We start from the raw sequence: 27011 nt of genomic DNA, 5'->3' as shown, positions 1-27011 counted from the left end.
AATTGTTAGTGGGCCAAAAACTTACTAGGTGCTCTGCTTCCAACAGAAAGAGCTGATGTCCTGGCACGGCCATATCCTGCCTTGGATCACTTTTACAGTCTGAATTAAAAAAGCATCACCCATGTCCTCTGTTTATTTTAACATCTATTCTGAACTCTTACCAGGTTTTATTTCCTGTTCGTTTCTTCTTTTATCCACATCCAAAGGCTTCTTTTCAGAAGGTTTGTGATTTCCTTTTTGACATATACACTACTGTTGAAAACTGTAATTAGATCTACTTCCTCTGAGCAATGTTATCTTTCCAGGGTCATCCACCAGTCATGAGCTCCATATAATCTATTTATCTTCTGATAAAATTCAAGTTCCTTTCCCAGTCTGGTCTTCTAAAATGTAGCACTTCCCAGACTTTAGGGTTTTACTAAAATTAATTAAAATTTCAGGGGAAAAAATCTCCCAAATTAATGTGTTTGGCAACAGGAAATGACATTTCCTCCCACCCCCAAACAATCTTCGACTATCATCATCTTTTCATAGGAGAACAATAATTTAATCCTGAAAAGGTTAGAAAGGGCATAATTTCAGAATTAAAAATATTGAAAAAAATATTCTTTCATTATAGACCTGAAATCCTTTGTCATGGACCAGCTCCAGTCCACAGACCCATGTAGGAAAACCACAGCTGTATTATATGGTTTTGCAGCTCTATTTGGAAATCTTTCCCTTTCTCCAACAATTTTAGGAAGTACACGACGACCGGTTTTTGTGTTAGTTACCTTGACATTTATCAGAGGCCCATAAATCTTCTGTCATAAGTCACAGCTGTCCCCCAAATCCCGATCCGTGACACTACATGGGTTGTCAGGTGCTCTTTCTTTTCCAAAGCCACTCTTCAAGTTGAAAAGATGAAAATATCGCCTGCAGCCACAGTCCTTCAGTCCTTTTTAGTAACTAGCATGTCTCAGGTGTATTTTGCCTGTATAATTTATGCTTATATGGATCAATTAATATACAATGTTGCCAAATTATAACAAAGTCTTCCTCCTGCTTCAGAATACACTGGAGGAAGGAATTTAATCATTAGCAAGGCCAGGTCTGCTGTGGGCTCCTCTTACCACCTTATAGAATTACCAACTGAGAGAATGAGGTTTTATCTTCCTGAATTGGGGGGAGGGTTCTGTACATCCATTGGCAACAATGAATCCTTCTTGGTAATCTGTCTAAGAATGCATGATTCCCATGAAAGTCAGGTTAGGATTGTCTTTTCTCCTTACCCTATTGAAGAGTGCTATTTAGTAGGATAAAGACAAAGACTTCTAGCATAATAATGCTGAATTTATGCCACAAAAAGCAGTCAACATTAGCAAGAGAAGAGATGGTTTCTTTTGAGCTATTTCGCCCGGATGGTGTTGGGACTGACCCTCAAAATCCCATGTTTGGCTTGCCTCTGCAAGACAGACTAGGACTTTGTGGGGAGGGCAGAAGAGGGAGGGATCCCAGAGGAAAAAGACCTTCCAGACTCTCTCCAGGGAGAACTCTGTAGGAATTGAAAGCTCACAGGATGAGAAAAGTGATGTTTCTCACTGTTTATTAGACATTGTGCTTATTATCAGCCAACAGGATTGTTTTCTATCTGGTCATGAACTGCACTTGCAGTTGTGGGCTTATAGTGTGATATGTCAGACGGGAGAGAGGTATTCATCAAGTTTTCACCATCTTTTTGGCAATGAAAGCAGACTGCATTTTTAGCACACATATTTTGGTGTCTATCCCAAGAAGGCAGTTAAATTTAGCGCATTTCCTGCTAGCCCCTGAATTGTGCAGGACCGCCCCAGTCTTGAGTTTATGTCTGTCTGTGGAATCTCTCCTTGCAAACTGCTAGGTCTTTGGGGAACTCACATTTATAGGGTGAACTGGTACCCCAAATCCTTAGAACCTACCAGGAAAGGTGCAGTCTAGTGGTATATACATAGTGGTTTCTTAGTCCTAGCCCTGAGAATGTTAGGAGTGTGTGTGTGTGTGTGTGTGCACAGGCGCCTGCATGAATCCATGTGTGTGGGCCTGGGAGTGGAAACAGGGCACTCTGGGTGACCTTCCTCAGTCTCTTACATGTGGTCATGAGGAATGTATCTGCATCGTGTTGGGTTTGAGAAAATCAGATCAGCATGTTATGCAGGTTCCCAGGGAGAAGTGGCTCTGGAGCAAGCAGGAAATGGAACCCCCAGGGCCATAGGCCATACTTCTCCACATAGGGCCTTCCAGGTCTAGTGTCAGAGACACAGATTCCCTTAGATCAGTGCCTGCGGACAGGAGGCATCATAATCTCTGAGGTAATGTGTTTAAATGCAGATGTCGTGGTTGGACTGAACCAAATTCTGGCAGAGACAGCCCAGGAATCTGTGCTAAAAAATATACTGCGGGGGCGCCTGGGTGGCTCAGTCGGTTGGGCATCTGACTCTTGATCGGGTCATGATCTCATGGCTTGTGAGTTTGAGCCCTGCATTGGGCTCTGCACTGACAGTGCAGAGCCTGCTTGGGATTCTCTCTCTCCCCCTCTCTCTTTCCCCTTCTCCAGCTAGCTCTCCCTCTCAAAATAAATAAACTTTAAAAAAAAACAAATACTGCGGGTTGTGTTGCTATGTGAGCGGGTTTGGTGACCAGTGCCTGCCTCACCCAGTTCTCCAAGGGGGGTGGTAGCATCATTCAGTGTTGACATCAAGTCCCTTTGATTTTCTCTCCTAAGCTTTTCTTGCAGCTCCCTCCTCCCGTGTGTCCACTAGCCACTAGCCAAGTCCAAGTCACCAACATGTCTGGCCCGGACTGCTGCAGTAGCCTCAAGTTTCCCAGCAGGGACATGCCCCCTCTGATCTGTACTCCACAGAACAGCCTGGGCAGCGGGTTCAAGTCACAAATCAGATTGTCACAACCCCCACTCCACCCTGGCCCTCACTCCAGTTCTTTCCTTCCACCGCTGTTCAGATGAACACAACATTCTTCCAGAGGCCGGAGGACCCAGATTCCTACCTACTGCCCCAGCCTCATTTCAAGCATCATCCCTGCTAACAGGCCTTTGCTCTCTCCAGATGCTCCTTCCCCCTTTACTGCCTTCAGACTCAGCAGTGGTCCTTATCTCTGCAGAGAGGCCTTCCTAACCTCTCAAGGGTGGCCCTTTCAGTGGCAATTTTGTATAGATTTACATAATAACTTAATTGTGTCTCTCTGAGTCTGATGTGCCATGAAGACAGGGACCACGTTTCTCCACTATGTAACCCTAGTGCTTGGCATACAATAAGCTCCAAACACCAGCCACAGCAGTGGTTGGTCACCAAGCAATCTTCAGTCACAAAGACACAGCATCCTGGGATGGATCAGAGCTTTGTAATTATACCCAGGAATTCCATTCACTTACTTATTCATTCATTTATTCCTCATGACAAGTGTGGGCTTCTATGCTGTTTGGAGTGAGGAATTCGGAGACTTGCTGGAGGCTGCCAGCCCGCAGCAGGCACTGTTGGTAGTGATTTGAACCTGTTTTTGAGCAGTTGGCATACCTTGTTTCTCTTGGCTCAATCAGAACTAACACTTACTGAACGTGAACTAGGTGCCAGATGTGCTCCTTTTCCTTAAGTAGCTTCTGGTCTACAATGAAAAGGCAGACAGTAAACAAGTGACAAGTTCATGAGTCTTAAAGAGGCAGTTGGGTACACCATGGAGACACAGAAGAAGGAGTCTAAGTCTAGTGTAGGGGGTCAGTCTCGGAAGCTTCCCTGAATAAGGAATATTTGAGCTGAGACCTGGAGGATGAGTAGGAGGTACGAACAGTCCAAGTACAGGCCCATGTGGAGTGAACTTTGGAAGACAGGGCTATTTTGTTAAAAAAAATTTTTTTTAAATGTTTATTTATTGAGAGAGAGAGAGAGAGAGAGAGAGAGAGAGAGACAGAGCATCAGCATGGGAGGGGCAGAGAGAGGAGGAGACACAGAATCCAAAGCAGTCTTCAGGCTCTGAGCTGTCAGCACAGAGCCCTATGTGGGGCTCAAACTCACAAACTGTGAGGTCATGACCTGAGCTGAAGTCGGATGCTTAACCGACTGAGCCATCCAGGCGCCCCTTGGCTATTTTGTTTTTAATTTGAGAGAGAGAGAGAGAGAGAGAGAGAGAGAGAGAAAGAGGAAGGGCAGAGGGACAGAGGGACTCCTGGATCCACGCTCAGTGCAGAGTATGATGTAGGGTTCGATCCCATGACCCCTGGGATCACGACCTGAGCTGAAATCAAGAGTTGGATGCTCAACTGACTCAGCTACCCCGGCACACTGAAGACAGGGCTTTTTGATGGGCAGTGGGGAAGCACCCAGTTCTCCCAATTCTCCTCCTGTGACTTGGGGCTTGGCCTGTCCACACTCCTCATCCATCCTCTGAGGGGCTTGGCTGACATGACCCATGCCGACCTGGGTGAATGATACATTAAACAGGAGACAGGTGGCATGTAAGCAGATACTTCTTGGGCCTTCTTCTCCACCTCAAGTACAATCCCAGTACTCCTATCAGAGCAATATTAAACATCGCTGCCACCAGTTTTCACTCATTTCTTTATTAATATAGAAAAGGAGCCCAAGGCAGCCGGACCAGTAGTACAAAGCACCAGGAGTTAATACTATTCTGGTGAAAGGGTTGGCTTTACAAAACGGGAGCAGACAGGAGCTGCCCTGGTTCCGGGGCCAGGCCCAGCCTGCTGCCCAGAACCTCAGAGCAGCACCCGGAAACAGCCCCTGGGAGACAGTTGACAGGTAGTTGGGGGGTGGGATGGGCTGGTGACTGTGGGGACAGATGGCAGGGATGGAGGGCCAGGCAGTGAGAACCATCCTGTGGCTGACGAGGACAGGGAACTGCTGGCTGGAGACTCTCCACTGGACCGTGGGCAGGGGCTCACGGTGGGCTTCGGCCCTGGGGACAGTAGAAAAGCCCCGCAGATACTAGGGGGAGTAAGGAATCCAGACACAGCCCTGGGGTTGAAGGGCCTTTCCCTGTCTCTCCACCAGGGGCCACCTTTGCTCTATACTACAGGTGGGGCTTCAGGGCCCAAGGCACAGAGGGAGGCCAAGAGGACTCCCAGTTGGGAGGATGAGGGGGCAAGGGAAGGAAGCCCTGGAGTGTCCCCAGCTCAGGCATCTGGAGCTGAGACACAGGACAGGACAGTGGCACCCCTGCACAATGGGGCTAGAATGTGGGACAGGGATGAGCTCACCTATGGCCAGTGACCAGGACCAGACTCATGGCAATGGTGCCTGCCTTAGACTTTAGCAAAATAGAGTCAGCGATGAGTCCTGGGTGTCAGCAGACCTGGGTTCTGGCCTTAGCTCTCCTGGAGCAGAGCTGTATCACCATGGGCCAGCCATGTCCTGCCCTGGCCTGCTCCTCATCCACTCATGAGGGCTTTGAATAGGACTTCTTAGGTCACGGCGGGGGTTGGGGGGGGGGGGTGGGCGGCACTTGGCAGGTCAAGGGAGCTCTGGGACCTATTCTTGGTAGTTGAGAAGTTAGTAGTTAGTTGGTAGTTAGCTCCCAATCAGAATCTGGACAAAACAGGCAAGGAATGGAGACTAGGGGGTGATGGAGGAAGACGTTTTTGCTTGGAACCTACCCCCACAAAACACTCCAGAGCTGGGAAAGGCTGCCGGGAGCCTCTCCTTCACCCAGGGGAAGAGGCCGCCCTCCCTTTGGCTCAGGGAGGGAGCATGACTCGTGCGATCCCTTCACAACCACCATCTGGGGGACACTTGGCATGGAGAGAATGGGTGGCACTAGGCAACCCTCTATGTCCTTCCCCGGGAAGGGGAGCTCAAGGCCTCTCATGGCTTCTGCCTCCAACCCTTAGCGTGGGCTCAGGAGTGCGCTTTTTCACTGTGGTCCTGCGCTGGGGACAGCCCAAGACTGCCTGGCTGGCACGTGTTAGTCGGTGAGGAAAGGACACAGGGGCGAGTAAGCGGACAGGGAGGCGAGAGCAACTCTCTGGCTTTCTCCTCTTCCTCTACGGACAGCATCTCAGTCAACGGAGTCACAGATCTCTTCTACCACAGCATTGAAGATGTGTGGCTGGTCCGCATAGACGTGGTGCGACGCACCCTCAATCTCCTATGGAGAGAGGAAGAGCCCGCCAGGGGTGGAAAGGCCCTTTGTTCGGGGCACCGGAAACTGGTGTCTCACACTGATTCTTTTTCCCTTATACCTGCTTGCCCATCACCTATGAGCACTTACCAGAAACATCGGTCCACCTTTCTCCTAGAATCTGGGCACTTTCCCATGCAGGGGGAGGGGTCCATGAATCCCAAGGTCCCATTCATTTTCTCCTCTGGTATTTCACTGTACCTCCTTCAATGCCAGCCCCACCGCTATCTGCTCATTTCATCCACAGGTCTGATGAACCAGGGCCCATACGTGGCACCCAGCCTAATTAAGCACTCATTAGCAAATGGGGGTGGAGAGAGATAAGAAAAAGGGAAGGCAGGAATGTGGTGGGAAGGCTTCCCGGCAGCCTTTACTACTTGCTCTACTGTTCATGGCTCTGGTTTTGGGTGGGACGGGGGTCTGGAGTGGCATCATGCTGTCTGTGTCTGGCTACTGAACGAGAACCGGTCATTTCCCTGGACCGTGCTAAGCAAGAATGAAAGCCCCCGATGACGGTATTACTGAGTCAGCCCTTTCAAACGCACTACACCATCCCCATCTGTCCATTCCTCTTTCCTCCCAACTCTCTGATCACCCTTCTCCATCCCAAGGCTCATCCATGCCCAGAGCTAATCACTGTGTGCGGGGATTCAACGCACATTTCCACCTCAATCCTGTGCCTTGGCGGGCCAACATACCATGTCTCGGACATAGGAATCCGGCCGCTGCATCTTTACTTTCTTTCCTGTGCTGGTATCTATCCAGGTGTTGGCCCCGTAGATCATGGTGATGGGCACATCTTTTCGAATCAAGTGAATTCGCTCCAACATGGGGCGCCGCGCCCAGCCGAAGGACTCCATCATGGCTTTGAATGCCGTCTCACCACTGAAGGAGCAAAACACGGTGAGGCAGTTAGTAGAATAAACCCTGCAGCATAAAGTGTCAACATGTTGGTCTCTTCAGACGCTGGGGCAGTATCCTTGTCCTGTGTGTCCCTCTCAGGCCCCAGCACTGGGCGCCTTAAATCCTGGTAAGATTAGGAGGTAGGCCTGAATCTGTGGAGGCCTCCCAGCACAGAAGACAGTTAGGAAGGGACACACGTGTGAAAAACCTGGACACTGAGAATTGTCCAAAGATGCAATGGTTAACATTTACTCAACAAATATTGACATGTCATGCCCTGGGCTGAGTGTAGGGACACAGGAGTCAGATTCACGTGGTGCCGGCCCTGCTGGAGCTCACGATTATCCCACATTTTGGGGAGGCAGGCGTTAAATAGCTAATCATATGATTATTTAACGTCAGATTTCCCAAGAATCATGAAAGGATGGTGGAGCAGGAAGGAAATGGACTAGGGGCTTAGCTTGCTGGGGGTGAAGGAGAGGGGCGAAGGGCTCATGTTAGAGGGGTAGTGAAGAGCAAATACTATAGCAGTGCAAAGGGCTTCCTGATGGGATTGTTACCAGTCTTGTGAGGACCCAGGGGGAGCCGTACTTTGTGAGAAGCAAGGCTCATCTAATCTACTTTGCTCCCTGGCCATCTCCTTAGGCAGAGCTGACCGAGAAGGAGCATAAGGGGTCTGCAGGGCTGGGGAGGAAGCTGACATTCTGAGCTGCTCTGCAGCTTTTGCAGGAGGCAGGAGACAGGGTGCTTCGGGAGACTGCTGCCCGCCAGGCCCAGCCTGTTCAGGTATTGTGTCCCCCCTCCTTTGGAGCCCCGGAATGAAGGCGGGCCTGAGTTCTGCATGGGCCAGCAGAAACACAGTTCTTCCTTCAGACATAGCAGCATGGTGGAAAACTATGGACTCTGAAGTCAGAGAGACACGAGTTCAAATTCTGGCTGTATTTTCTTAGCAGGTCATGTAACCAGAATACATTTTAATGTTTTCATCTACAAATTGGGGAATTATATCCTCTTTATTCCTTCATTGAAGAAAATGACATGTACAGGGCCCCTCAGGTTAGGTGGAGCAGAGTAGGTAGCCCCCACATATTTCTTCTTGGCCAAATGTCATGTTTTCCAAGGGACTGGTAAGAGTTACTATGGGCCTGTCAGGGTTACAACTCAGAAACACTCAGGTGGTTATAAAAGTGAGTGATGGTGGGGCGCCTGGGTGTCTCAGTGCATTGAGCGTCTGACTTTAGCTGAGGTCATGATCTCGTTGTTTGTGAGTTCGAGCCCTGCATCGGGCTCTGTGCTGACAGCTCAGAGCCTGGAATCTGCCTCAGAATCTGTGTCTTCCTCTCTCTGCCCCTCCCCTGCTTGCACTCCATCTCTCTCTCTCTCAAAAACAAATAAACATTAAAAAAAAAAAATTTTTTTTAATTGAGTGATGGTGTTAGGCAGAGAAGGCTATCACTGATGTCATCTCTGCTTTCCCCAGGACACAAAGGAGCTGCGTGATTATATATTCTGAGGCTTAGATTGGGAGGCCATTCATTGCACACAACTAGGTCTGGGACTGGGGAAAGTTGTGAGGAGGGAGCTGGGGTAGGAGACTGGCACTGAGCCCAGTGGGGGCTGACAGAGGGGTCGAGAGCAGGAAGCAGAGGGCTACCTGATTTGACTGCAGAGCTGAGTTTCAATACTGCTGCTTCAGCGGGGCCCTTCAATTAACTGAGCTCATGCAGAATGCTGGCTAGACAGTTCCCACGCTGCCCCAAAGCCAGCTGGGTGTGAGGCTAACGCTCAGTAATGCTGGAATGCAACCCCCCACCGTCTTCACAGCTTTGGGCTCACGACGGGTGACCTGGACAGGCCTGGCATGAGGCGGGGCAGTGCTGCTGCTCCGGTGACCTTGGCTTCCCCCAGATGCCCCACAGCAAGCTGGCTGAGGCCTCCACAGAGGCGATGCCACCCACAGATCCTCCTGTATCAGCCACTCACAGGGCACTGCCTGAGAGGAAGATAACCTCCCTGACTCTGCCCTGGCTCTCAGGTGCCAAGAATGCAGATCAGCAGGTTTGTGGGGCCTGCTGTGTGAGCAGTCATAGATAGGAACCTCTCAAGATTCTGGGGACACCCCAAAATGTCCAAAAGGTGTAGAAGGAGTTCCTGTCCCAACAGTAAGCATTTCACGGTGTACAGAATTTAGGTTTTAAATCACACTTTTCCACCAGCCATTCTACTTGTAGGAATGTACAGATCTAGTCACGTGTGTGCAAAAGAAGATGTGCAAAGAAGTTCTCTGAAGCAATGTCACATAATATCTCAGACTGGAAACAGCAAGGGAAATTTGAGAACTACAGGCTGGGAGGGAGAAGATTTTCTCTTTCTTTCTTTCTTTCTTTCTTTCTTTCTTCCTTTTTTTCTTTCTCTTTCTGCCTTTTAAAAAATACCATATATTCATATCACTTTTTCAGTTAAAAATCTTTTAAAATGTTTTCCAGACTCTTGCCTGTCAGGCTAACTGCCTATCTCCAGGGGAGAGTAAGAGTCTTCCTCTAGAGATGGACAGCATGTTTCATCAATCTATTATCTTCTCCATCCCTTTGGGCCCATCCCTGGGGAGGTCTCTGGAAATAATTGAGCCTGCTAGTGCCTGCGTTCCCCTAAGTGAATGAGAGCTTTGTGCAAGACGCATTGCAACAAAGTTCTGGAGTTTTTCTACCAGCTGGAGTTTCATCTCCAAACCCATGCACTCAGAGCTGGCTCTGGGAGCCGCCCTCACCTGGGATTCTGTGCATTGCAATGGTAGATATACTCAGATATAGTATCATCTTCAAAGAAGTCTGCAAACTTGCGCTTGAAGTCCGGCCGGAATCGCTGTACCAAGCCAGGCCCTGGAGGGGAGAGAAAAACATGGGAGTGGCCAGTTTGGGGGGCGGGGGGCGGGGGGCGGTGGTGGGGGTGTGCAGGAAGACTTCTGTGTTACACTTGCTTGGACAACTTTACCAAATGTTACTTCTCTAGGGGTTTGTTTGCTTTGTACATTTAACTCGATAGTGGCAGACAGAGTGTGTGAGCTGTCGGGAAGCTCCAGATGAGTACAAATTGAGAGTCAGTTGGTTACCAAAGAAGGTAGACAGTCCAATGTCACTAAGGAAGCAGGTTATTTTCAGTTCAAGGAAGTCCCAAGCTCTTTTCCTCTAAGGGTCTCAAGCCCAAGAGTCCATGGCTGAGATGCTTTTCTCTCACAGTCTGAACTAAGTTCTTTCTCCCTGAGACTCTTGGGGCCTTTTTTTTTTTTTTAAAGTAATCTCTACACCCAATAAGGGGCTCAAACTCACAACTCTGAGATCAAGAGTCTCGTGCTCTACCGACTGAGCCAGCCAGGCACGCTGAGACTCTTAGGGCCTTTTAATATTCTGAAGGTTGCAGATGAAACCACCTGCCAAAAGGCCTCTCATGTTCAGGTCTGTAATGGAATACGAGTGGAGAAGTAAACTTAACTCTGGCATGTCAGACTTGGGCTGCTGTTTTAGAGCAATCTGTTCCCTTCACCTTCCTTTAGAGCACACACATAAGCAGTAGGGCACCTGAAACAGACTAAATATTGGGCCTAATGGTCAACTTCTGATCTCTCGCTCTCTCTCCTGGTCTTCTCTCTGCATCTGAGGATCAAGGTGTTGAGATGGAGGCACAGCCAGGATCCTCTGGGCCCTGGTCCTCCTCCATGGCTGCCAGCCAACTGCCCAACCATACTGGCTCTGAGGCCCATGCATGAACCTGGCCAGATGCAAGTCGAGAAATGGGGAGAGTGGTTAGAGCAGGACTTCTCTCTGGAAAAGGGCTACAGAGGGTCTGCTGGAGTCCAGAGTGCTGGGAACTCTAAGAGGGTCAGCTCTCTGCTCATTTACTCTTCTTTTGCACCTGTCTCTTGATATCCTTCCTTTCTTCCTAAACTCCTACCTCTACTCAAATGCTCATTTTTCTCTTTTATCCAAAGTCATTCTGTTTCTCTTGAAGGGCGTAGAGAGACAACTCTTATTTAGTCATTAGCAATCAATTTGTAGTAATTGGCAACTGAATATTACTATGTGTACATAAGCCGTCACTGCTAGATAGGGGGTCCACAATCTTTTCTACAGAGGGAATCTGCTTGTCACTTCATCAGATTAAAAAGCCCCCCAGAAAGGAAGGGTGCTGGCAGGATGAGGTCAGAAGGCCGAGACCTACGAATTTTACTTACTATGGCTGGTTTTCCCCGACTTCCTTTCCTCTCCTCACCCATTAAAATTTGCTGACAACTTCTAAGTGGGGAAGATGTGATACCTAACTGGAGTAGGCCATGGTTTAGAGGGGCTTGCCTGCCACTGTGGGTCATGTTGGAGGCTCTGGTTCTGACATTTCCTTCCCACAGGTGCTGGGTGAGCTGCAGAGATGGTATCCAGTGGTGGTTACCATACCGAATCACCAACATGTGATTGTATGTGCCACATACTCACATATGTAGCATAAGAACTCAGCAGAGGAAGAGTCACTTCATGGCCTCCTTCTCTCTCTCTGGGGGTCTAGCCAAGGCACAGAGTGATAGTTCTGCTCTATCTGTGCCCCACACAGGAAAGCTTTTTGCATGCAGATGAAGGAAAAAAAAGAACCTTCTGAAAATGCAGACAAAGAGATCTAGTTCAGATTAACAGCTTTAAATAACAATGCCAGGTCTATTCCCACCTCTCCTGGACAAGTGGGGATGGTGGGAGGCTGGATGCAATGGGGCTTCTAGAATGGGGCAGCCTTGGGTTGAGGAGATAGATTCTTTCTTTGCAGGCTACTCACCCCAGGGCCCAGCTACTCGTAGAACAGCCAGTGGATTGGAACGCCCTAGGACAGATGCCACAGCCTTGAACCAGGTTGGGGGTGCACGGATCTCACTGGGGTCAGTCGGTCGAAGAGGAAAGCCCCATGGGTCTACCAGGATGAGGTGTTTAACTCTATGGGAGGAAAAAGGGAAAAACAAGTTGTATGTGCTTAGAGGTACCACAGCCCTTAAACTGCCCAGGAAGAAGAGACCCACTGGAAACTAATACTGTAAGGTTCCCAGTGGGAGAGGGAATTAGGTCATGAGCAAGAGGGGTGGCTCTTCCTTACCTTTCAGGGTACTTGATAGAGTAAGAGGTGGCCAGGAATCCTCCCAAACTGTGCCCGAGGAGGATCATACTGGGGATCCCCATGGTCTCCCGCCACGTCTCTATTGATGTCACAAACTCATCCTCAGCCCCCTCTGGGTCCCTCGGGAATGTTGGCCTCGAGCTTCGCCCAAAGCCAAGCAGATCAAAGGTGTGCAGGGTACGGCGGGCACTCAGTGAATCCATGTTGAGGATCCAGAGGCCCACGCCACCCCCGAAGCCGTGCACCATCACCAGGGGGGTACGTTCCCTCAGCTCGGGACTCACGGTTACCGTCCAGATCTTGTTCTGGTTTGGGAGGGACACATATCGGGCCAGGAACTTGTTCTGGAGGCCTGGGGAGACGGGAATCCAGGGCAGAGCAGTAAGACTGTTTTCTGACAGCACCATCACTTTGCCTGGACTACCATTCCTTGGCTTTCTCTCTCTACTGCCAAATCCCTCCTGACCTGCCTCACCTCCTTCCTTTCACAACCTTCTGACCCATATGCCCTAAGAGATGAACTCCAAGCACTATTTGTAGACCATCTAGTCTCTCACAGGGCAGTGCTTGCTCTGTGACAGAGCTGCTTGGGGGGGAAGTTGCCTGGATCCTGAGTGGAGGCTTGAGAGCTGTGACTGCTCTGCAGCCCTACTTCCTCAGGCCCATGGGAAGAGAAGGTATCTGGCTGGGGCAGTGGATGCAGGGCAGGGAAGATCATAAAGGAAACCAGGCAGACGTGACCCAAGGGTCTTGTCTGAGCCTGTGGCTGCTGCCAATCATGGGATGCCTTGCCCCAACATGATCTGTTGGAATCCCAAACTATCGTAGTAACCAGGTAGGTGGTGTGCCTAACTGGATAGAATACAAAGAGAGCAATATTAGAGAACAGAGGATTGCTGCTGGTCCTTAGGTAGAAGGTGGTAAAGCTGAGAAGGGCATGTGTGTTTGGAAGAAGAGAGAGGGAGAGAAGGAAGAAGGGAAGAATGGGGGAAGAAAGAAGGAGGGAAGAATGGGGGGAGAAAGAAGGAGGGAAAGAGAGAATATATAGATGAGTGTGTGTATGTGTGTGTGTGTATGTGTGTGTGTGTGTGTTGTTGTTGACAGTTGGTACTGGCTTTGAAGTGAAGTTATGGGATGTGTCAGGAACCAGCATGATGGACAGGAAGGGAGATGTCAAAAAATCACTATCACACAATATGGTATCCTCAGTGCAAATCTCTCCCTTCAAACTACTGACACCACTTACTCCCACCCCAAGTACTATTAATTAATCAAGAATCTGTGGGTTCTGTCAACTAGGCTCTGGGGAGATCCTGTATCCTCCTTGGGCCTCTTGATGGCGGTGGGATAAACCATCCCTCCTACTCACATTGGAGGATCCTGGCTTCCACATTCTTCAGGTGAGACATCGACGTGGGGCGCCAAGCAGGCAGCCAGCTACTCAGCCAGCCTTGAGGCCTGAGACAAGGAGACACGATGACAATCATTGGCAACATTGACACTCTCAGCCTTGCTGACAGTTACAAGAGTTATCGGGGTGTTTCCCAGGCTCAGAAGACCTGCCGCTGTGGTGGTCAGCAATTCCCTGCTGCCTGATAGACTGTTACTCTTCTCCAGCTAAGGGCTAGTAACAACATGCCCTTTGTTTCAACAGATACTCAGGATGCCGTGTGTATAACACTTTACAGTTTGCAACGCTCTTTCACATTTATTATCTCATTTGAGCTTTATAACTTTTGTTACTGGTTATCATAATGTTCAAGGAGATCACAAAAGAAAAAATACCAACTATTAACTAATGTTTCAGTTATCTTTATCTTTTGCCATCCCCAGGACCGGATGTTCCTTTAGGGTAGGACAAATTCCCATGCCATCTGCCCTCCTGGCAGGGCCTTGGGGTTTGTGCATGCCCTTTTCTAAGCCCCTAGAAGAACAGAGCAAGGTCAGTACCCAGCTGGGCTCTCACGTAATCAATCAGTCCAGCCTGGAACAATGAGATGGGACAGGAACGGAGAAGGCAGGCGACCTGGGTTCAAGTCCTGCTGTGATTGCGTTCCCAGGTTGCCTCTGGCTTTGTTTTTCCAGATTATAAAATGTCTACAAAGTTCACATATGTCCTCACCTCCAATAGCATACGGTAAAATAAAGAAAATTCATCCTGCCGGCCCCTTTATGCCCAAGGAAATTGAAGTCATTGCAGGGTAGAGATTGAAAGCAGCAGTTTTGGAGGGGAAACAAAACAAAACAAAACAACAACCCCCTCTGGTTCTGCCATCACACTATCACCATTTACAAGCAGTATGGCTTTGGCCTGATAAATAACCAGTGTTGGAGCATCTAGATATGTTGAGATATGTCATAACGTGCCTGGGACAAATTGGACACTCAACAAATGAGTTTACTACTCCTTTTCCATTGTATGATATTTCTCTTGAACTGTGCCTGAATGAAGGAATTACAAGGTGGATACCACCAGCTACAGGAAGGGTCTTTCAATATCGACATACTCAGGCAGGGGTATTTTGTGGGGGAACGAGGGCAACCATTACTTATCCCTCTTGGCCACACACACAGGACATCCTGATACACCATCTGAAGCACAGAATTTTAGATTAGGATGGTTCCTTAGGAATCATCTAGTCCAGCCTCTTTATTTTACAGATGAGGAAACTGATGCCCAAAGAGGCCATGCTGCTGGTGAGAACAAGCAGAAGTACAACCCAGATCTCAGATCCAGGGTTCTCCATACCCTTCCTCTGGGCAGGTACCTCAGCTTTTCTTTTTTTCTTTTTTAAAGGAGAATTAGGTTTAAAATTTGTTTATTTACTTATTTTTCAGTAATCTCCAGTGTGGGGCTCAAAGTCATGACCCCGAGATCAAGAGCTGAATGCTCTTCTGACTGAGACATTCAGGCCCCAGTCTCAGCTTTTCAAATTCACAATATATAACCACATCTTCACACAGTCTCCGTTTTCTGAAAGGAAGTGTGATCTAAAACCAGAAGCCAGAGTTCTAATCCTGGCACTGCCACTTATCAGCAGTGTGATTTGGGGCACATTATGTAGCCTTTATCTGTGAGTTTCCTCATCTTTAAGAGACAGGTAATAATAGTATCTACTTCATAGGGGCCTCATAAAGATTAAGTGCATTTATGCACATAGAATAATGCCTAGCATAAGATAAATTTTCAATAAATGTTCTTTTCCCCCAGCTAAATCACAAGCTGCATACATTCAACTCTTCAAGAACTGCCAGAGGCTTGCAAGAAATACTGAGGGTTCAGCCAAGAGTGGTGTATCAATGGCTTAAGCCAGATGAGAATTGTCAGTCTCAATCAATCCAATTCTATGGAGACTCTCAACCCTTTTAATACTCCACTGGAATTCCTTACTGTGGGCTTAAAGCATGAGCACCAAGACCGCAGAATTTTGCTAGTCTTAAGAGACAGACCTTCTCTCCACATCAGACACTGTGACAAGTCAGACCATGACACGTGGACCCCACATTGCCTTGTATCTGCCCAAAGCAGTGCTCAGGAGAAATGCTGTCCAATGGAACAACACGATGGGCTGCTCAGAGGATATTCTTTAGGGAGAAGCTTTACTTTGCCTCTCTTCTTCACCAGAAATGTTCTAAAGCACTGGAAGTGATATCTGGCACACTGCATCTGCTAAATACTACTGGGGATGTGAGGGCTGGAGTGGGAAATTGAGGCAAGGGGCAGAGAAGTCACTTAGCCTTGAACTTGGCCTGGCCAGAGTGGTCTCTTCCCTCTAAAGGGCTTTTACCCTGTTGGGAGGTGAAGCAAAAGGAGTTCTGTGTTGGGTCAGAAGCCTGCTCTGGACCTCTGTGATTTGGGCAAGTCTCCTCTAACTTTCATGGGTGCTGGCTTCCTCATCTGTAAAAAAGAGCTGAATTACCTGCATCTCTAGCAGCTTTAATCTGTGTTTCCCTAAGTCATCGTAACCATTGTAAATTTCCTTTTGGAAAAGTCATCTTCAGAAAGCAACACTCTTCCTGAGCAGTTCCTTCAAGCTCAGGAAGATACTACGGTCATAAAGTTAATTAGTTTTGCAGGCTGACAGTTCTGCAGCTCTGAAAAGCAGGAACACAGGATCCAGGAGAGGCCCTGTTCTGGTGAAACCAAGGCTTGGCTGGGAGCTGAGTCATTCTGGAAGCAACTTTTCCTTGCTTCTATCAGACTGCGAACTGCTAGTCACACTACCTACAGGTGGCATCCCGAACCTTATGCCCTTGAGACAGTGTCAACAAATCCCAAAAACGGTAATTCTGAAAGCACAGCATTAAGGATCTCGTGATGATTAAAAAACGTTATTAACTAGGGTGGGAAGCGGCTAAGTGTCTCAGTAGGCGAGAACTAAAGAAACTTGCGAGCCCATTACTCCAGACAATCCCAGCGCCGGCGCCCTCTCTTTTCTTCGCGAGCCCTTTCCCTGCCGGGCTAAGAAAGGCCCTTGCCACCCCCCGACCACCGTCCTGGGGGCAAATCCCAGTGAGCAGACCCGGCTGCTACCCCCGCGCCCGCATCCCACGAGCTGCGCGGAGGATCTGGGCCATCACCACTAAGTCTAACCTCTCTGTACCAGAGGAGCGAGGAGCGATCGCGAAGACTAAGCGTGGAAAGTCAGAGTCCCCCGGCTCAGGCAAGCTAATCTACCATCGCTCCCCGAGCTCTGCTGCTGCCTCTTCTGGGCAGAAGCAGAGCAAGCAAACACAACCCCGGGCCCTCCCATGAAGCCGACCTGGAAAAGGAAAGGCGGGAAGGTGTCTACAACTGTTCCTCAGTCACCGACAGTCCCGGGATCATGGCCCAGAGAGAGAGAGAGCAAGAGAAAGACACAGGATTAACTCACTGTTGCTCCAGATCATCAGCCATAGTAAACAAGCCCTGCCGGGTCGAGCCGAGCCAGCCCATCCCTCCGCCTGACGCCAGCACCAGCTGACCCAGGAAAGGGTCGGATAACAAAGTGGGGCGTGGCCAGGGCCGCCGGTCGGAGGCGCAGGTCCCCAGAACGCCCAGGCGGGACCTGAACCCGGCTGGTGGTGGAGCCGGGGTCTGCGTGCCGGCACAGGGGCCTCTGGGGTCTCACGGAAAAGGACGGGACTCCTGCTCACACATTTGGGGGACAGTGAGGGAGATGGGTAGTACCGAAACAACCGGGTCCCTCACAGCCCTCGTTCGGCCCTAGTTAAAAAGTGACAAAACTACCCCTGCACGCTCACACCAACTCTGGGCTTCCCGGCAGAGCTCCCTCTCCACTGAAATCCTCCTCCTCGTGTTTCTTGTAAGGTGATGCTTAAGATGCTTGTGGAGACACTACTATTGGTTAAATGTTTCTACAAAGAGCCTAGGGGCCTGTAACTCAAATACATTGCCACGTTTTGCAAATAAAAAACAGGATGCCCAAAACTGAACTTCAGATAAACAACGAATGCTTTTTTAGAATAAGTACATCCCGTGCAATGTTTGGGACATAACTGGGCATCCTGTATTTTATCTGGCAACCCTAAACCTTAGCGACATGTGCCAAGATGCAGTTCCTGTGCTCTGGAGATTTCTCAACCTAGTTCCCAGGAAAGATGTGCTCAATGCCAGGTCTCCCTCAGTTTGGGGAATCCCTGCCTCCCCTACCCTCAGGAAGGGCAAATGAAGTACTAACCTATAAGGCTGGGTCTGCTCTAGGTTGCTGGAATCCCATATGAGGCATGGGGGTGGGGGTGGCTGGCTTATCTCTTAGGTCCGGAGCTTACTTCAGGCTTGCTCAGCAGAGGAGCCAAATCTTGAGGCTGGCTCCAGAATTTACCTGAACTGGTAAACAAGTCCTAATGTTGAGGGAGTTGTCGGGGTTCAGGTCATCCCCTTGGTTACATTAAAACCAAACTAAGGAGTGATGGAGGGTGAGTGGGAGAATGCTGACAGGGACGGGGTTTATCAAGGTGTTTTTCATTAGCCCTCTTGCAGGTCTTAGATTCTGAGATTTCTCCTTTCTTGTTACACAGTGTTAAATTGATCTGATGACCATTATAAGGCCTCAAAGTTTAAGAGAATGGGCATGTATAGAGTTTAGGGACCTAGGAATTTGCCAGATGTGGGGCAAAGCAGTACAAAGAGTGGAGTTGTGGCATTCATTCTTTCAACTGGGCGCAGTGGTTCTAAACTTCAGTGTGTATAAAAATCATCTGGAGGGCTTGTTACAAATTCAGGATTCTAATCCCTAACCTCTGAGATTCTAATTTCGTTGGTTTGGTTTGATGCTAAAAACTGCATTTTTAGGAAGTCCTTTAGATGCTGGAGTTCACTGAGACTCATTGGTTAATTAGAAGCATTGTTTCTGGGGTCAGAAATCTGGGTTAAGGGTAGTCTTGGTTTTCCTACATATCCACTACATGCATTTGGGTAAATTACTTAGTGTCTCTTAATTTTCTTCCCCTGACTGTGTCTTGTGAGGATTAACCAAGATAATTCCAATAAACATTTAGTACATTTATGCTAAAATTTATTACTATTATTGTTACTGTATACCTATTCAAAGCCAAACCTTATGTTAGGCACTAAGAATACCGTTATCAAAAGGAAATAGACAGCCTGCTCTAGTGGTAAACATAGACTTTCTATCTGCTGCCACCCCAGGCTGTTTGTCCCTTTGCAGGGCTGGCAACTTTATTTTCGGAGCTCAGTTCAAACCTCCTGTCTTCTGAGGCCTCTCCTGACCACAGGGTCTAAGAGAGACCTCCAATCACTCTATTTTTATTTACATTTATTTACATCACTGTATTTTATTATCTTCATAACACTTATCACCATCTGAAATTATTGTGCCTTTGTGTTTACTAATTTATTATTAGTTTCCCTTCACTAGAACTGAATGAAGGTTGGGGAGAGGGTATGGGGGAGGGTTGTCTGTTTTGTTCTCAGCTTTTCTGCCAGCACCTACAACAGGGTGTGGCTCAGAGTAGATACTCAGTAATGACTGGATGAATAAATGGATAAAAAGTCCAGCTAGGAGGCAGCTGTGTAAACAATTACCTATAGACTAATATGCTAAGTGCCAAGGCTTTGGGAGCTGTATTTTAAATTGTACCTTATAGGAAATTCTGGGCTTCATCATTTCAAGATAGGACAACAAAATCTCTCCTTTTTCTGAAAACCTGTTAAGATGTAGCAGTTTTTTGAGGCAAGGATGACCTAGCTAGAACTGATACTGTATCTCTCTAGACCTCATCTCAGGAGGCAGTGTATTTTGTTTCTGTGTGCAAAACCATCTTTTGTTTGTTTGTTTATTTATTTATTTAGAGAGCACACACATGCACACGCAGGGGAGAGGGGCAAATACGGAGAGAGAACCCCGAGCACAGGGCCTGACTTGGGGCTCCATCCCATGAACTGTGAGATCACGACCTGAGCCAAAATCAAGAGTCAGATGCACAACCCACTGAACCACCCAGGCGCCCCATCAAACCATCTTTATGAGGTACTTCCTACTTGGAAGTAGGAAACGTGTAAATGGAAAATGCCTTTTATAACCAAAGTCAATAGATTCCTTAAGGTGTCCCTAGAGCTGGGATAATTTAGGATTGGGCTGGATCTGCTAGAATTACAGACTGGAGAAGACTCTAAGTGCCTGTTCTAGGCAGGCCTCTGGAGAGAAATTTTCTCCTTACCTTCAAGACAAGACACACTATGTGCAAGTACAAAATAATCTATTTTCCGTCTATTGCCATCCTGTGTGATTTTTATGTATGATTAAAGTTTAAAAACATTTTAAAAAATGTTTTCTTCATTTTTGAGAGAATATGAGCAGGGGAGGGGCAGAGAGATAGGGAGACACAGAATCTGAAGCAGGCTCCAGACTCTGAGCTGTCAGCACAGAACCTGACACAGGGCTTGGACTCATGACCCTGAGATCATGAACTGAGCCGAAGTTGGATGCTTGACAAACTGAGCCACCCAGGTGCCCCTGTATGATTAAAGTTTTAATATGGTCTTTATGGATGGAAACTAATTTTGACAAACCCTCTTTCCTATGCCTATAAGTCACATTAAATATTCTAGGAGTTGGTGGAGCTGACAACTGATAGGTCTGGCAGGGATAGAACATTCTTTGGTTTCAAATGGGTGTGACTGTGTTTTGAATGAACTATGAACAAGGTATGACCCTTAGATTAAACATAGGAACTGAGTGGAATAGTTGTAAAGTTGTTTTGTCCAATATGATAGCCATTAATTATATGTGGCTACTTAGGTTTGTTAGAAAACAAAATTTAACCAAGTAAATTTTGCAGATCTAATTGCCTTTATTAAACAATTCATGAGGGGCGCCTGTGTGGCTCAGTCTGTTGAGCATCCAACTCTTTTTTAAAAAAATTTTTTAAACGTTTATTTATTTTTCAGAGACACAGAGAGAGAGAGAGAGAGAGAGAGACAAAATACAAGTTGGGGAGGAGCAGAGAGAGACGCAGAATCTGAAGCAGGCTCCAGGCTCTAAGCTGTCAGCACAGAGCAGGACATGGGGCTCAAACTTATGAACCATAAGATCATGACCTGAGCTGAAGTCAGATGCTTAAGTGAATGAGCCATCCAGGGACCCCAAGCAACCAACTCTTTATTTGGGCTCAGACCATGATCCCAGGGGTGTGGGATTTTCTCTCTCTCCCTCTGTCCCTTTCCCCTACTCGTGTTCTCCCTAAAAATAAACAAACAATTCAAAATCTGGCGTCTCCTCTAGCAAATAGAGGGGAAGAGTTTTATGAAATGGAAGGCTTTTATAAAAAGAGGGTGGGCAAGAAAGCTATTAGCAAAAGAAAAGGATTGTTCAGGCCACTTTTCCATAGTAGGGGAAAGCAAGGGGTCTTCTCTTCCTTTGGGGGAGGGAGAGGGCCCATGTGGCAGACTCATTGGCACTGATGGAAAAATTCTTGACTAACCTGTTAAGACTACATTTCTGGGGAATGTTGAAACTACAATTAGATTAGGTACTAAAGCTTGGATTTGGGAATGTGGTGTAAGTGAAGCCATTTTGGGGCTTTGGTTTTCTTTTTCTTCTTTCAGATTTAATTTTTTTTTTAAGTAATCTCTGCACCTGACCTGGGTCTTGAACTCATGACCCCAAGATCAAGAGTCACATGCTCTTCTGACTGAGCTAGCCAGGCATCCCTGGGCCTGTAGTTTTCTTTTTAACAGATTTAAATTAATAAAAATGAAAAAGTTTCTTAGTTACAACTGGCTACGAGTGCTCAGTAGTCACAAGTATTTGGTGGCTGCCATAGCTGACAGCACAGACACATCTGCATCATCACAGAAAATTCTATAGAACAGTGTTCCTCAAGCAGTGATAAGTTCAGTCCCATGGTGTGGAGAGTGTTCTGCCCTTGCACAGCACAATATAGTAGACTCCTGGGCACTAGGGAGGAAAAGTGAGGGGTTTTCTTTAAAGATTTGGGCTCCCAAAGATTATGTCAAGGAGGAAGAATTTCCAGGGCACCTGGGTGGCTCAGTCAGTTAAGCATCCGACTTCAGCTCAGGTCATGATCTCACAGTTAGTGAGTTCGAGTCCTGCCGCGGGCTCTATGCTGACAGCTAAGAGCCTGGAGCCTGCTTCAGATTCTGTGTCTCCCTCGCTCTCTGCCTCTCCCCCACTTGCACTCTGTCTCTCTTTCAAAAATAAGTAAACATTAAAAAAAAAAAAAACAACAACAAATGAGGAAGAATTTCCTCTGCTTTCTAGCTGAAGAATCAAATTGACATGACAAAATAAACAGGAGAATATCAAGTCCAGGTTGTCACCTGTGCTTCTTCCAACTGGCTACAAATTGGAGATTCCCATGACCCCCTCCTGAGGTTCAATAATTTGCTAGAATGGATCACAGAACCCAGGAAAACAGTTTACTGTATTACTGGTGTTAAAAAGAAACACAAGGTCTAAAATGGAGTCACTTTTGCTAAAACCTCACCAAGACTTAATACCTAACCTAACTGCAGTTTCTGCCTTTGGAACTTCCTGGTCAGCTCTGGTGAGGCAATCTGACTGAGACCCCAGGGACTTAATCTATGGGAAGGTAACCTTGCCTGGAATAATCCTTTTAGCTTCCTTGTCCCACCCTCCCCTTGCCTACAAAAACCTTCCATTTTTGTACAACTCCTTGGAACTCATTTCTATTTGCTAGATGGGATGTTCCCTGACTCATAAATTCTTGCATAAAGTCAATTAGATCTTTAAATTTACTCAGCTGAATTTTTTTTAACACTGATTTAGTATAAAAGGATACAACTTAGGGACAGCAATATGGAAGAGATGCATAGGGCAAGGCATGGGAGAAGGGGCACACAGCCTTCATGTTGTCCCTAGTTACACCACTCTCCCAGTGCCCAGATGTGTTCAGCAACCCATAAATTTGCCAAACCTCTCTGGTTAGGCAAATTTTTCCTTTTTACTTTAATGGAAGTTTCATTACAGAGGCATGACTGATCAAGTTATTGCCCATCGGTGACTGAACTCCATCTTCAGCCCCTTTCCTCTCTAGCATGGGGCTTAAAGTTCCTACCCTGGAATCACAGAGTTAGTTTCCCTGGCAACCGGTCCCTACCCTTGAGGGCTTTCCAAAAGCCATTTCATTAACTTAGATTCCAGTGTGGTTCAAAGGGGCCTGTTATGAGTAACAAAAGATGCTCTTTTCACCTTTATTGCTCTGGAGCTATTACAGAAACTGAGGACAAAACCAAATATTATAACAAAAGATGCTCCTAGTGCTCTTATCATCACTTAGGAAATTATGAGAGTTTTAGGAGCTCTGTGCCAGGAACAGGGGTGAAGACTGAATACACATTTCTTACATTAAAAAATATAAAGAAGGGGGTGTTAGCCACACTGGGGCAAATTTAAAAGGTGGAGCTGTTATATACAATACGTAAGAAAAGCAAAAGGAGGGCTCTGAAGGACAAAATATACAGGGAAGAAGAATTGGAAAAAACTCTTCTTTCCCATGCAGAGATTTTCTTTAGAAGAGTCCTTTTCTCTGCAAGATTTGTATTTTGATAAAGAGTGTCATTTCTTACTGTACAGAGACACTGTAAAGTCATGGCCTTTGCCTGTAAGGGGACCCTCTTGCCCCTCCACTTTCCTATCGTTTTATGATGTTGAGTGTTGAATAGCAGAACATGCCACCCCAAAATATGTCACTGTACCATAAAGATTATTTTGAGCCAAAGGCAATTGAGAAGCAGATACAAGAAAAGCTCTCAGCCTCCTCCTATTTGTGTAAAAGTAAGACTTAACTTTGTAGATGTGCCTTCTCCCTCCCCCGCCCCCCTTACAAAGGAAGAACAGAAGCATTCTAGATCCTTATTAACACAGAGAGGGCACCAGAGGAATCTACGTAACAAACTCTCCTAACTAACCCTTATTTTTTATTAATTCCCTCATATATTTTTACCTTCCCACAATTTGCTGCCCTAGAAACTCAAAGTCTTTTTTCTTTGTCATTTCTCCAAAAGTGTATTCCTTTTTTGTTAAGGTGATGTTGTTACAAACAAGACAACAGGCTCTAAGTGGAGTCACTTATACTAGGCCCTACATCATCAAATATTAGTTTTGACTTTCCCAGAAATGGTAACAATCTGGAATTACCTAATTAGCCTTAATCAGTTAGTGTGCCTGATAGATCCCTGCCATCCCCTGAAGGAAAGTGACCTTGATATAACCAATCTGCTTTTTGTCATTATAACTTCCTAGTCCCAGCTCCCTTCTGCCTATAAAAGTCTTTCATTTTGTATAGCTCCTCAGAGCTCCTTTCTGTTAGATTGAATATTGCCTGATTATGGATCATTGGATAAAGCCAGTAAGATCTTTGAAATGTACTCAGCTGAATTTTGTTTTTTAAGGTGATATAAGCCCAAGTTCTAACCACCCCTTTGAGTTACTCATAAATGGGTACTCCCATGTGTATATACGATGCATATGTTAATAAACTTCTGTTTGTTTTCTCTTGTTAGTCTGTCTTTTTTTAGTCTAATTTACAGGGCCAATAAAACTAAGATGGTTAGAGGGAAGAGTTTTTCCTCTCCAACAGTGTTTTTGTAATAAAATCTCTAAGGTCTATTCTGACTTCAGCTTCAATTTATAAATTTGTAGTCTTTCAGTGCCATCTCTTGCGTGCCCAAAATACTGGGGCTCTGTGGTTTGCCCAACTTGTAATTATTCAGAGAACTAGAGGAATCATAGTTAATCACCAGTACTAATGGTTGTTAAGAACAAACATTTACTGAGTGTCAAATACTATGTTAAGTGCTTAGTGTCAACATCTCATTTAGTCCTCACAACTGTTAAAAAACAAGTCAACCAAGTAAATTTTGAAGACTTAATTGGCTTTTTAAAACGATTCATGAATTGGGTAGCATTTCATCTAGCAAATAGAGGGGAAAGCTCAGGAGTTTTACAAAATGGGGGGTTTTTATAGAAAGAGGGCAGGGCAAGAAAGTTATTAGCCAAAGGAAAGGATTGTTCAGGCCACTTTTCCATGGTGGTGGTGGGGGGGGGGAAGCAAGGGGTCTTATCTTCCTTTGAGGGATGGAGAGGGCCTGTGTGGCAGACTCACTGGTGCTGACTGAAAAATTCCCGACTGGTTAAGACTACATTTCTGGGAGATGTTGAAACTGCAATTAGATTATGCATTAAGCCCTGGTTTGAGGACTAAGCCTAAGCAGTGCCATTTTGGGCCTATGGCTCTCTTTTTAACATAACATTCCAATGATCTTGCTATTGTTATTTCCATTTCATAGAAAAGGAAAATGAGCTGCCAGACTAACTTGTTATGAATTAGACAATTAGTAAACAGCAGAATCAATGTTCCAACACAGGACTGGCTGACTGGGAAGCCTGCACTCTTATCCATTATTCTGACCCTGAATTTTTACATATATTAACATTTTGATTTTAACTATTGAAATCAGATCGCCTGGGTGGTGCAGTAGGTTAAGCATCCAACTCTTGATTTTGGCTCAGGTCATGATCCCAGGGTCTTCTTGGGCTTGAGCCCCATGTCGGGCTCAGCACTGAGCATGGAGCCTGCTTATGATTCTTTCTCTCCCTCTGCCCCTCTTCCCCACTCATCTGTGCTCTCTCTCTCTCTAAAACAAACAAAAAGAACATTTGAAAAAATGAATACATGTACAAACAACTGAAATCAATACTAGTATTAGCAATTTCCTATTGGCAGATAAGTCAAAAATGTTTCCGTGATTATAGAATCATAAACTGAACACAGAACAAGACCTTTTCTTGATGTTTTAAGTAGTCCAGAACAGCTTTAGTTTATTATATTGGTGTTTGACTTTGCAGGTCTCAGAAAAGAATGCACTTGGTAAGTGAATTTGGTATTTTTCATCTCTTCTGCTTTCCCCCTTTGGGAGTTCCTGTGGAGATGCTAATGATGATAGTTGACATGGATCAAAGGCAGACAAAGCATAAGGGAGAAACTGCTGGAAGGAGCCTGGCTGATGGAACAGAAACCCCTTGAGAAATTCATTCCTGAATGATTAAAAGGCATCAGCCTAGCCTTTAAAGTCTGAAGTTGAATACTGGTGAGAAAGCTACCCTCCTACTTGCTGATGAGGCAGGGAGAAAGGTTCAACTTGTCAGAGAAACTGAAGGTTCCTGCTTTATTATATTGAAATGGGAACCAGCCTGGTTATTCACACTTTTTTTTTTCCCTTTTCTTCTCAGCAACATAAGAGAGTTTAGACTGCACTTAAGTTCATATAGCAGCAGTGCAAATCTCTGTGGGTGTGAATATGAATATACCTCTTCAAATAGATTGTAAAGCTTTCTTTCCTTTAATTAATTAATTCATTATTTTTCACAGCGGTTAGGGGCAGAAGGAGAGAGAGAATCACAAGCAGGCTCCATGCTTGGAGCCTGACCCTGGGGTTGATCTCAGGACTGTGAGATCATGATCTGACCAAAATCAAGAGTCTGACGCTTAACCGACTGAGCCACCCAGGTGCCCCATAAAGCTTTCTGAGGACATGAATTATTTCTCTTCTTTCTAGAACCTGACCAAGGTTTTCCTCACCACTGCTAAATGGCACATTTGTTGATGGTGATATAGCTTCCAGTGTAACAAGTAAAAAATGAAAATGCAGAACCCTTGTCTTTACTTGCTGCTTTAGGGATTTTGATTGAGTACCTAGGATAGCTCAAATTTGTTAATAAGCTTAAAAAGCACCTGGTTATGTACAACCTGCAGCTGAAAGATGAGATGAACTTGAGCTGGAAGGTCAGATTAATATGAAATTAAAAGTGCAGCAAAAGGGGCGCCTGGGTGGTGCAGTCGGTTAAGCGTCCGACTTCAGCCAGGTCACGATCTCGTGGTCTGTGAGTTCGAGCCCCGCTTCGGGCTCTGGGCTGATGGCTTGGAGCCTGGAGCCTGTTTCCGATTCTGTGTCTCCCTCTCTCTCTGCCCCTCCCCCGTTCATGCTCTGTCTCTCTCTGTCCCAAAAATAAATAAACGTTGAAAAAAAAATTAAAAAAAAAAAAGTGCAGCAAAAGCCAGAAATTAAAGTGGATCTTATTTTTTTAAAAAGTTAAAACGCTAAGTAAAAATAGGCAATTCCACTTGTTAAATACAAAACCACAAACCTTCAGTTTCCCCTGCAAAATGAGTTGGGGCGGGTGGTGGTGGTGGTGGTGGTAGGGTTTGAACCAAGCAATGCTCTTATGGGACTTTTGACGCTGATATCCTGGGATATTACACAGGATTCAAGATGCTAGCTTGGAGTAAAA

General features: G+C 46.4%; 1 protein-coding gene across 2 annotated transcripts; it reads right to left on the bottom strand.

The window, feature by feature from the left end:
- Positions 1–4568: 4568 nt before the first annotated feature.
- On the bottom strand, positions 4569–17192 carry ABHD4 (abhydrolase domain containing 4, N-acyl phospholipase B). Of its 2 annotated transcripts, none has more exons than XM_027065379.2 (7): positions 17088–17192; positions 13583–13671; positions 12193–12565; positions 11881–12035; positions 9833–9944; positions 6861–7047; positions 4569–6129 (listed from the first exon to the last, which is right to left on the bottom strand). In XM_027065379.2, exons 1-7 carry the CDS (start codon positions 17147–17149, stop codon positions 6040–6042), a joined length of 1068 nt encoding a protein of 355 aa, XP_026921180.1. In that variant the 5' UTR covers positions 17150–17192; the 3' UTR covers positions 4569–6039. The 2 variants fall into 2 exon arrangements, with proteins under 2 accessions (XP_026921180.1, XP_026921181.1); XM_027065380.2 differs by having other exon boundaries at positions 16977–17113.
- Positions 17193–27011: the final 9819 nt, after the last annotated feature.

Source organism: Acinonyx jubatus, chromosome B3, assembly GCF_027475565.1.
Source record: "Acinonyx jubatus isolate Ajub_Pintada_27869175 chromosome B3, VMU_Ajub_asm_v1.0, whole genome shotgun sequence".
Lineage (NCBI taxonomy): Eukaryota > Metazoa > Chordata > Mammalia > Carnivora > Felidae > Acinonyx > Acinonyx jubatus.
Note: the sequence above shows the minus strand (reverse complement) of the source record. Positions and strands in the feature narration are given on the sequence as shown.